The sequence below is a fragment of the Prionailurus bengalensis genome, chromosome D4 (genome assembly GCF_016509475.1).
Source record: "Prionailurus bengalensis isolate Pbe53 chromosome D4, Fcat_Pben_1.1_paternal_pri, whole genome shotgun sequence".
In the NCBI taxonomy this organism is placed as follows: Eukaryota; Metazoa; Chordata; class Mammalia; order Carnivora; family Felidae; genus Prionailurus; species Prionailurus bengalensis.
The window spans coordinates 16,832,501-16,844,174 of record NC_057359.1 but is presented as its reverse complement, the minus strand read 5'-3'; the positions used below and the strand labels follow the sequence as shown (position 1 = coordinate 16,844,174).

The 11,674-nt window shown below is 41.6% G+C and overlaps 1 protein-coding gene across 1 annotated transcript; it reads left to right on the top strand.

The window, feature by feature from the left end:
• Window positions 1-479: 479 nt before the first annotated feature.
• Window positions 480-6,812, top strand: CD4H9orf40 (chromosome D4 C9orf40 homolog). The gene is made up of 2 exons (XM_043565109.1): window positions 480-1,215; window positions 5,554-6,812. The coding sequence occupies exons 1-2, from the start codon at window positions 793-795 to the stop codon at window positions 5,710-5,712; spliced, it is 582 nt and encodes a 193-aa protein (XP_043421044.1). The 5' UTR covers window positions 480-792; the 3' UTR covers window positions 5,713-6,812.
• Window positions 6,813-11,674: the final 4,862 nt, after the last annotated feature.

Below are 11,674 nucleotides of genomic sequence, written 5' to 3'. Positions count from 1 at the left end.
AGAACAGCTTCGAAGAATGCGGTGCCTTACTTCACTTTCCAGGACAGCCACTGAAAAATACACACTTCGTTCGGTTTTGTTCTGCTTTGTTTTTGCGCGTTGGCTTGGGCCACTTCCCTCCGCCCGACCGCTGTCAAGCGGCGTCCGCCTCCAAAAATCACTTAACGTGGCGCCAGCCTCCTAACACAAGTTTGCTAGGTCTGTACCTCCTGGAGGTGATTTTCACCTCCTGGAGGAGTCCCCGAAGCCATGACTCCAGGAAAGGAATACCAACAAATACGTCTTAAAGGTCTTGAACCTACCCCGCTTTACCGAGTTCGGGATTTGCAGAACCACGCCCCACCTAAGAGGAACCAAGGTCACGCCCTCCGCGGACACCGCCGCTGGGCCTTTAATAAAGCCGCGGCCGCCTTCCCGCCTCCCCCCGGGGCGCGCACTTCCGGCCGCGGGGGCGTTCGGGAGCGCGCCCCGCGAGCCTCCACCAACCAGCGGCTCCGCCTGGCAGGCGCGAGTACGCGCGCGCACATTTGTGCGCAGGTTCGAATCTCCGCCGCTTCGCGGTTGCTCCCCAACGTCCGGCAGCACCGCGGCGGCCGCGAGGGCAGCTCGCGGGCTGCGCTGGGCCCGGCCGCCCCGCCCCGCCCCCTCCGCACGCCCCACCTGCCCGCCGCCGGCTCGCCCGGAGCAGGTCCTCACCCCCCAGTCGCGCGCTCCGCCCTCGCCCTCCGCCCCCGGAGCTCTCCGCGCTCGGCCTCCCGCGCCGGGCGGGCTCCGCCCGAGGCTCCGGGGCCCATGGCCAAGCGGCGTGCGGCCGAGCCGCTGACGTTCCACGTGCCTTGGAAGCGGCTCCTGCTCTGCGACTTCCCCGAGGAGCCGCCGCCGCTCTGGATCCCGCCGCCGGGGGCCTCGCATCCCGGGCAGCCCGTCGGCGTCCCGGAGCCGCCCCGAAAGCGCAAAATCGACGCGGGGGCTATGACTGAGGCTTCAGCTTCGCCCAGCAAGCGCCGCGACGGCGGGGACACCAGCGTTCCGGGCGGCGTGGAGCGTGAGGGCCAAGGCCTGGAGACAGGCGAGCCGCAGTTGCTGCAGCCTCCCGTGCGGCCCCGCGGGCCGGGGGAGGAGCCCCGGGGTGCCCGGCCCCCGAGGGGCGGTGGCGACGACGGGGCGGGGCGCACGGAGCCCCCACGGGGAGACTGGGGGGCCGCACCGCGCCAGGTAGGGGCTGGGGACCGGCTGAGCGCTCCAGAGGGCGGGAGGGATGAGGAGAGAGGGGCTCACCCTTTACGCAGCCATGGCACACCCCGGGAAGAAACAGATTGTTCCCCTCTTGACTCGTGTTCATCAAGAAGCCCCAAAAGGCGAAAAGCCGGGAACCCTAGGGTAGGAAGGACGTGGACTCCCAGACTACCCACCAAGGGCCTCAGAGCCCTTGGCCCCTTGGCAGCGTTTTGGGAGAGTCGTGTGGGCTTGCACCTTTAGTGCCTGTGGTGTGGAAGAGGGAAGCAGGAGCGTGGGTCACGGCGGACTAGAGCCTGATGAAGACCTTGACCGTGAACCGCGATAGGTCAGCTCAACGACAAATGGAGAAAGGGTAGCGCGCCTTCCTTGGCTTAATGATGATTTCTTCTAGAATTCGTGGTAGATTTCTTTCTAAGGAGGGTGACCAATGTGGTCGTCATCAGTTGGATGGTCTGTAGGCATAGTACAGCGCTTGTGGTAGAGAGGAAGGGCCTCCCTGCCTTGGGAACAGGCATTTAAAGACTCAGTGTTAAATCGGATTTTTAAAAAAAGGATCATTGTTGAAAATTAATTTGGGCCCTAAAGTAAAACGTATATGAGGATCATATATAAGAGTTCCTATTTTTTGGGAAACGAGCCTGCCCCATCTCTGAGCCTGAGATTTGATTTGTCTCGAAGTTCACCGTGTGAGACAGCTGAACCCTTGAAATGTGACTGATCCAAATTGATTTGTGCTGTTAAGTGTAAAAAAACACTCTAGATTTCGAAGATCTCAAAAATTTTTATATTGATTGCACATTGAAAGGACTTGAAGATACTGGATTGGATAAAATGTATTAAAATTTACCTGTTTCACTTTTTTAATACAGCCACTAGAAAAATTTAAATTGTGGTCTGCATTACATATTTATGAGACTGCTTTGGTTTATACTTAGGAATTCGGGCTGCATTTTGGCAGTTCTGGATTGACTTACCAGGAGCTTTGGGAATAGAAGTACCAAGTGTAGGGCTTAGAATTCACCAAACTCTTTTCAAGCACTACATCATAGTATTCACCTCACCTTTTTCCATTGTGTTTAGTATCTCTTGCAGAATTAACCAAATGCCTTTGATGGAAAAAAAAAAAAAAAAGGTGAATTGAGGTTCCTTTGGCATGCCTTCTTGGTGGAAAAACCTAATAAAATAATAAGAATTTTATAGTTGGGAAAGAACTTTTTCTCTGGTTGTGAGAAATCATCCTTCAGATAATAATGGATATTTCTGGTTGAAATTCTAAATTGTAAATATTCCCATCCCCAGTTTTCTTGGAATGTAGAGAACATGAGGTTTAGGAGGTTTTTTTTTAGACTTTTTTCTTTAGATTGCTTTTGGATATTCAAAATCCGCTTACTTAAAACTGAATGATAGCACTTATGTTTTGAAAACAGAATATTTAGAGTTTCCAGTTGTATTGTGTGTGTTGCCAATGGCAAAATCTAAGAAAACAAACCCAGGATGATAATTACCCAGATCTATTTGATCTGAGGGTAAGTAGTGTGTAGCTTGAAAACTTTTACTCTTCGGACCATTTTGGTACCCCACCCATATATAGGGTTGTCTTCCCTACCAGAGTATACTCACTGAAGTATGCCACAGATTGATAAGAAGGGAATAGGGAAATTATAGGTAGAGGAAAATTTTTGAGTAGGCTGACTCACCTTAGAATCTCTTAGACACAGCTGTATCTTCTACAGCGATGACTACATGTGACAGCTCTTTGCTTCTCAGTCACTACAGGCCCATGGCAAGGACTAAGCTTGGCCATGGGGTACCTTCTTCACCAAGACAATCCCTGTTCCCTTTTCTTTTGGCTAAAGGCTCGTGTTTCTTCCTTTTGTTAGTTCTGTTCCATGAGCTTCTTGTCTTCTGTCTCCAGTTCCTCTCTTTCCTTCCTGCTTCTAAAGATGCAGGTTTTTTGTTTTTGTTTTTGTTTTTTGTTTTTTGTCTTTTAAGGGATTTACAGCTAATTACCAAGATACACGGTATAACAGAAACATGGAGAAGTTAAAAAGGCTTTTCAATTCATGCAGTAAATGTCTCCCTGGTTCCTAGCACTCAGTAGAGCGTAAGTCCCTACCTTCACCCTTGGGATCTTATTTAGGAAAAGTTTTCTCAAATATGTCCTTTCTACATTGAAGATTTAATTTAGGCAGAATAAAGATACCTTTTTTCTGTCCTAGAACCTCAGTATTTTTTGAGTTGTCTCATGTTTTTTTGTTGTGTTGGCTTTTTTCCTAGGTGTTTTTTTTTTGTTTAGTTTTGGTTTTTTTAACCAGAGAAGTAAAAACCAGATATTACTTCATTAAATATTTGTGTTTTGTCATGATCGTGTCACTTCGTGCAGATTCATTTGCTCTGTCTGCTGATCCTCACTGGTAGTTACTTTTAATGGAAAGTAAGCAGAAATGTTTTCTTCCTCTTCTTAGGAAGACAATAATGAATGATTCATAGGTTTCTTGGGATATAATATATAGCCATGTTGAGCTATTACAGTACTAGCCTTTAATTTGAAAATGAGTCCTGCATCTCACCGATGAGGAAACAGACTTCGATCAAAGTCAGAGTTAGTGGATGGTGGAGTTATCTTGCAAACCCAGGTCTGTCTGGTGGCGAAGTTTGTGCTGTCCGCTAGTAGGTTACACTGATGTCCTTAAAAGATCTTTTGTGGGCCCATGTTTATAAGTAGGTAATTTGGACGGTAGATTTTTTTCAAAAAGGCAAAGATACAGCCCTTGTTTTTTAACCCTGTTTGTGTATCAAAATGAAGTGGGGGGGGGGCATCCTTTGAATTACTGCAATTTTTTTTTTTTTTAATCCCAGTGTAAAGAAATTCCAGAGACACTCTTAATTCTCTAAGTTTTAGTGTCTAAGATTTCCTTTTAGGCCTGTGTGGTCCAGTAAAGTAACTAGCCACATGTGGCTATCAAGCATTGAAGTGTGGCTAGTCTGAATAGTGCTGTAAGTATAAAATACCAGATTGTGAAAACTTAGTATGACAAAAAGAACATGAAATATCGCATTCATTTTTAAAAATACTGACTACACATTGAAATAATAATATTTTGGATATATAAGGTCAAATAAAATATTGTTAAGAGAATTTCACCTTTTTTACTTTTTAAAATTACTTATGTGGCTCTCATACTTCTGTTGGATGGTGCTGTTACAACAAGCATGAGCCTAAAGTAAAAACACAACCTGGTAGAATAGATATATAAATATTCATCTGGGCACAGTGTTCACCTTCAAAATGTTCACCATGGAAGCCTGTATATAATTCCGGTGCTGCTTCCTTGCACAAAGTATTTTGGGGATGCTTTTCAAATTTTGTGTCAATCTTGAACTTCATTGGAATGTCAGCTTCACTTCATAGTTACTTCAAACAATTTTATAGCCATTCAATCTGTTGAATTTTAAAGGAGCCAGCACTCAACTTGGATTTATCAGCGTTGATTTATTGATTCAAAAGTCATGCCTTCGGGGCGTCTGGGTGGCTCAGTCCATTGAACATCTGACTCTTGATTTTGGCTCAGGTCAGCATGCCAGGGTCTTGGGATCAAGCCCCGCATCACGCTTTGGACTGAGTGTGGAGCCTCCTTAAGATGCTCTCTATCTCTTTGCCTCTCTCCCCCACTCTCTTTATAAAATAACATTAAAATTAAAAACTCCTGCCTTGCACCGAATCTTGTATCTTTGATAAAATAATCAGTTTAAGATTTTCTTGTTATTTAGCATGTTTATAATCTAAAACTTCTTGGCAAGTTTTCAAAATATTTTAGCCTATGTAAAGTCAATTGCTTAAAATACCAAGCCTCAGGAGAAAGACGAAAAAATAAGTTTTAAGGTATATTTGTATTTTTAGAACAAGTTGTGTTCCTCACTGAAAGATAAAAATAAATTTATGAAAAAAATTTTTTTTCAAATGATTTAAAAAAGAAAGAAAAAAAAATTATGACATTTTCCAACATTTTCTTTGGTTGAAAAATGGAAGACAATTATCAAGAAGATGCTCTTGGAAGACATTCTTTTAAAGTTAAACTACTAACAAAATATTTTCACAAATCCATGAGTATGAAAATGCACAGAGTTGACTGAGCCCATGAAGTACTTTGATTAGGCAGAATTAAAAATGTACATTTGTTGAAGATGCGAAGTAAAAGACCCAAAATCTTCATGTGAGTTTGCTTTTAAAACAAAATTTGTTTCCTGGGGGGAAAAAAGTAACTTTTTCATACACCGATGCTGTCCTTTCATCTCTTTCTTTTTTCCCTAAAGCTCAATGAAGAATTCTGGCAGTATAACACCTTCCAGTACTGGAGGAATCCCCTGCCACCTATTGATCTGGCAGACCTCGAAGACATCAGCGAAGGCAGCCTGCGGGAAGCAAGGCTTCAGGGCAAGAACGAAGTGGTTGAGGTCGACATGGAGTCCTGACACAAGCACCTGAAGAATAGGTCTTTCGGCCTCGGCCTTTGAGGCGACCTCTCTTAAGTGAATTTGCATATTCTTAAGGAGAAAAGTTATTTTCCATACTTGATGAGATACCATTCCCAAACCTGAAAAATGAGGAAGAGTTGTTTTAAAGATAAATGCCTGTGGTCACTACTGAAACTCCCGAGAGGGATTTGTCAAGGATCTAGTGCAGTTAGAGGGGAAGTATTTTATATATGTACTCTCAAAGAAAAATTTATGTTTAGATTCTAAATTTGAAAATATTGGTCTTCTAAAAAAGAATTCTGACAGTTTTAGAAACAGGTGGGAAACGCTCAAATGTTCCTCTTGTCTGTACCAAAAAGTTAATTTGTGGTACATGAAATGAATATTGTTTTTTACCTGTTATTAATAAAATGCTTTCTAGTACATCGTATCGACTCTTCTTAGTTGAACAAATAACTGACTTAAACATCTATGCAAACTTAAAGTGCGGGGGACTCTTAAAGGTGGTATAGTTTTAAAAGAACTTTCTAAATGTAAAGCGTAACATAGAATTTCAATTTGGGGAGCATGTTTGCATAGCTTCCAGTATTTGATATTTGTTTAACTCTATTCTGGGGAATCAAAAATGGATAGAGAACAATGAGAAGTGAAGAGGTTCTTCCCTCCCTCTTTTCCCAGGTTAAGAGGAAAGAAATTTAGTGGTATTAATTTCTTGGCTTTGAGTTGCTTTGAGGGCACGGTTTTTATTGCATATTGCTTCAGACTTACAGTTCTCAATACTGGCAACACTTCAGAAATCTTTGCCTGAGTAGCACTCAAGAGATTCCCATTTAACTGTCTGAGACGGGCCTTGGGTATAGCTATTTTTTTAGGCACCAATCCTCCTCTTCCCCAATCCTAATATGCCGACAGCTTTGAGAACCACTAAACTGATGGTAGTTTTTCCTGTTTAAAGGAGATAACATTTGACGTGAAACAGCACCTCTTAATTAGCTTTGTTTTTATTTCACTCTACTGATGGATTTGTTACAAGTAACTTATTGTGTTGTTATTACTATTTCATTGTTAAAAAAATAAAGTAAGCAGTTTGTGTTTGAGTTGAGTATCAATGATTAAGTTAATTAACTTTTGTACTACATCCAGAATGTTGGCTTTGTAATAGAGTAACCTGTCCTTGTATATTTTTTTGTTGTTAATGACAGTAGATCCCAAACTGAGAAAGAATGATAAATGCCAATGAGAGAAAGAGAGAGAACAACGTTTTGTGTATACTGTAGGATTTAAGTATGAGTTGACATTAATAAGAATATCCTAGAACAAAAGACATGTATTGTGGTTAAAAGTTAAGCCTTTGGAGTCAGACTTGGTTCAAAGGCTTGTACTGCCACTTTCTACCTATGTAACGCTAAGCGAGTTATTTTTCATCGCCAAGCCCTAGGTTCCTTAACTGTAAAATGAGAAACAATAAATAGTATCTACCTCAAAAGAGGCTATGTGTATTGTCAAGCAATGGACTAAGTACTTCACCCACATCTTGTTTAATTCTCATAATAACCTTATTATAGGTACAAAACAGTAATTAGAATCAATGTGCTTTTTGTAGTTATGCTTCATTCTACTTTAAATTGCCACCAGAAGTTTCACGGTCAGAATTGGAATTGAGATCGTAAGCATGGCAAGCTAGTGCGGGAAGCAGTTCAATTACTGTGGAAAAAAGGAAAATGGTAAACTTTCTTCCCCTTCTGTTTGGCCTGAGCGTAAGGAAGGTGTCCATTTTTGTTCACTACTCTTCCTGGTGCCCAGAACAGTGTGTGTCACATAGTAGTCCATAGAAATTGCACAAGCAAATTAGTGATCTTACCTATTGACAGGAAGGTTAATGCCAGCAGTTTTCTAGAAACATATCTTACAAAGCTAGGCATTCTACCGAAGAAGTGCATACAAAAGATGTGTTGCAGAGATCAAATAGTAAAACGCTGGAAACCTAAAAACTGAGACAAGTCCAGCTAATGAACTACAGGAGGTGGTCATATACTTTAATGAGAAATTTCATAGGATATTACATTGCAGGTTGTGAATGGGAGATTCAAAGTGTACCTCAGACAGGGGGTCCTGGCTGACTCCGTGGGTAGAGCTATGTGACTCTTGATCCCAGGGTTGTGGTTCAAGCCCTACCATAGGTGTAAAACTTAGAAAATGAGTAGCTCAGACAACTTTTTTGAGCATTGTGTGTCAACATACAAAACTAATGTAAAGAGATTCAGGGAAAATATTTGCTGTCAATATGTTGAAGGCTGAACATTTAAAAAAAAAATTTTTTTTTTTTTTAGTGTTTATTTTTGAGAGAGAGAGAGAGAGAGAGAAAGACAGAGTCCAAGCTGGGGAGGGGCAGAGAGAGAGGGAGACACAAAATCTGAAGCAGGCTCCAGGCTCTGAGCTGTCAGCCCAGAGCCAGACGTCGGGCCCAAACCCACAAACTGCAAGATCATGAACTGAGTCGAAGTCAGATGCCCAACCAACTGAGCCACCCAGGCGCCCTGAAGGCTGAACATTTTTATACAGGTATATATATACTTCAAGCATTTCAACATGTTTAATATGTGAAATATGAATTTATATGTAAGGATGTATACCTACATACCCATACATGTCTATGTATATATAGAGAGAACAGATTTGAAATAACTACATCCTTTTAGAAAAAAATTTTTATTAACTCCAGATAATTTGGCAAAATTGCATGGTGGGTAAGTTAAGATGAAAATTTAAAGGTAGATTTTTTTTTTTCAGGTTATATACACTTCACCCAGATTCCCTAGTATAACATCTTACCACAGTACAATTATGAAAATGAGGAAATTAAAGTTAATATAATTCTATAATGCTATTATGAGGACACAGAAAGAGTGACTTCCGACAGTTCTTAAAAGATAGAAGTAAAAAATGTACAGAATTTATAGACTATTCACATTTTACCATCATCCTGCTAACCTTTTTCTGGCCCAGGATTCAATCCAGGGTCACATGCTCTATTTAGTGGTAGTATCTCCTCAACCTCCTTTAAAAAGATTCCTTGGAATTTCTTTGCCTTTCATGACCTTAGCACTTCGTGCAGAGTACTGAGCAGTTATTTCATAGGGTAGCCCGCAATTTTGGTTCGTCTGGTATGTCTCATAGGCAGCCATCTTTGGTAAGAACTCCAGAGAAATGATGTATCCTCAACACATCACACTGGAAGGCACTGCCCTTCACCTTGTCTTGTCATTGGTGATTATAACTTTGGTTTCTTGGAAAAGGAGGTGTCTGCCAGGTTTCTGTGTTAGAAAGTTAATATCTTCTCCTATATAATAGTTATCTTCTGGGAAGCTACTTCTGAGACTATGTAAATATCCCATTTATCATCACATTCTGCCCATAAATTATCGGATCTGTTGATGATTCTTTACATGAAAGATTTTTGGTCTGGTGTATGTCAAGTGGTAACTTTCTCTTTCCATTATCCCTTCTACATCTATCCATTGGAATTCTATAAAGCAAGAGCTTTCCTTTCACCCTCATGTTTCATTCAGTGATTTATATCAGGATAGACTTATGGGCATATATTTTATTCTATGAGTTATAAATGTGTTATTTTGTTGTAGAAATTATCCCAACAGATTTGGCCACTGGGGGGCCCTTTGAGTTAGCTCTTGTGCCCTTCCCCATTTTTTAACATACTATTTATTGTGTGAGTACTGGTTAATCTTGGCAATGCACTTCTGCATTTACAAGGTTAATGGATGGAAATTATGCCCCATGTGCACCACTGTGTTTTTCACTGAACAACCTGAGCCCTGACATCCTCTTCAGAAAATGGGGACACGAATACCCACCTAGAGGAACAGAATGGGGATGAAATGACACAGTGGCCGTGCAGAACCCATAATGGGCAATAAATATACATGTCTCTTCCTCATAGGACATGAAATGCACATTTTTGCCATCTTTTTTGGTAGGTAGACATAAAGCTATTAGTGATCTCTGGCAATACCTGAAATTGAGGCCAACACTAAAGTCACTTTTAAAGAATTTCAACAATTGTCTGGAGTCCACAAATCTAAACAATAGCGTTCTAGTAATTTATATTTACTTATTGCTGTATCTTGTGTCTTTTTGATACACCCTGTGGTAGAGAGAATTCTAAAGTGGGCCCAAAGATTCCCAGACAGTGTATCATCCAATCATTTGATCAAACACTAATTTAGGTACTACTGTGAGGAATTTTGCAAATGTAAGTAAAGTCCCAAACCAGTTCATCATAAGATGAAATGATCCAGGTGAATGGGACTTAATCACGCGAGCCTTTTAAAAATATGGGTGAAGGGGTCAGAGACAGAAGTCAAGCGCAAGATGTGGGAGGGATTGAATATAAGAACAATTCTCCTGGCTTTGAAGATGAAGGGAGCCATCTGACAAGAACCTAAGAGTAGCCTCTAGGGGATGAGAGTGAGTCCTGGCAGCCAGCCAGCAGGGAAACCGTGACCTCAGTCCTACAACCTCAAAGATCTGAATTGAGCCAACAACTTGAATGAAGATGGAAGTGGGTGCCTTCCTGGAGTTTTCAGAGAGGAACAAAGCCTGGCTGACACCTTGATTTCAGCTTTGTGGCACTCTTGAACAGAGATCCTTCCCTGCCAAGTGGGACTTCTGACCTACAGAACTGTGAACTAATTGATAGGTTTTTGTTGTTGTTTTTTTTAAATGCTAAATTTGTGGTAATTTGTTTTGCAGCAATAGAAAACTAATAGAGACTATCATTTTTAGCATTTCCATCCCTTCTCATGCAGATGTTCCATCACAAACATTTCTCTTGTGATATCTTCACTCTAGTCTGGGAATCATTTCTCCAAACGGTCCTGGTTCTGTTATCAGAGAATGGTACTTAGAAATGAAGACGTGGGTGCAACATTGCTCACCGGTGCGGAGTATAGTATCACTGCTTCTCAATCCTCTCAGTTGACAAAACTACAAAATATATGTGTATACAACTATATGCATTTCTCCATCTGTCAGTATACTTGTGTCTATATCTGTATATATACTTAAAAAAAAAAAGAGTTCGTGCTGACACTTCCAATCCCAATCCAACACCACAGTGTCCATTATAACTTCCCCTCTTATTATTATTATTTTTTAGTTTATTTATTTTGAGGGACACTTAGGTGGCTCAGTCAGCTAAGCGTCCGACTTTGGCTCAGGTCATGATCTCGTGGTTTGTGGGTTCGAGCCCTGCGTCGGGCTCTGCTAACAGCTCAGGGTCTGGAGCCTGCTTTGAATGCTCTGTCTCCCCCTCTCTCTGCCCTTCCCCCACTCGCACTCTGTCTCTCTCTCTCTCTCAAAAGTAAATCAAGATTAAAAAATTTTCTTAAAATTTATTTATTTTGAGAGAAGAGAGTGTGGGCACACATGCGTGAAAGGGGGAGGGGGAGGGGGAGGGAAAGAGAGAGAAGGAGAGAGAATCCAATGGGCTCAAGACCTGCGTGGAAACCAAGAGTCAGACACCTGAGTAAGCCACCCAGACATCCCTTATTTTTAACTCCTTTGAAAACTAGACCTCATATCCCCTGTTTATTTGTTTGCTCAATCCTCAAATACACTACTGCACCAACATGCCTGCTAATGTATATACTTCTTTTTGTGTTTAGCCTTTGGCTATTCAATTAATATATTGTTCCCTAAAGTTACTTAGGTTGGTTATTTACTTGCAATACAGTTGGATTCATTTGTTTCTGTTTATATATCAGTTTTGACTCCCCATCTAATGTTTTAAAGTTTGTAAAACATTGACATGGTTCTTCAAGTCAGAACTACACAAAAATGTATAATCAGAGAAGTGTCATTCACCCTAACTCTTCTCCTCCATTCATTCCCCTGTTTTCCCTACTTTGTTCCCTTTACCTCTGTAAATAAACAATTTCAT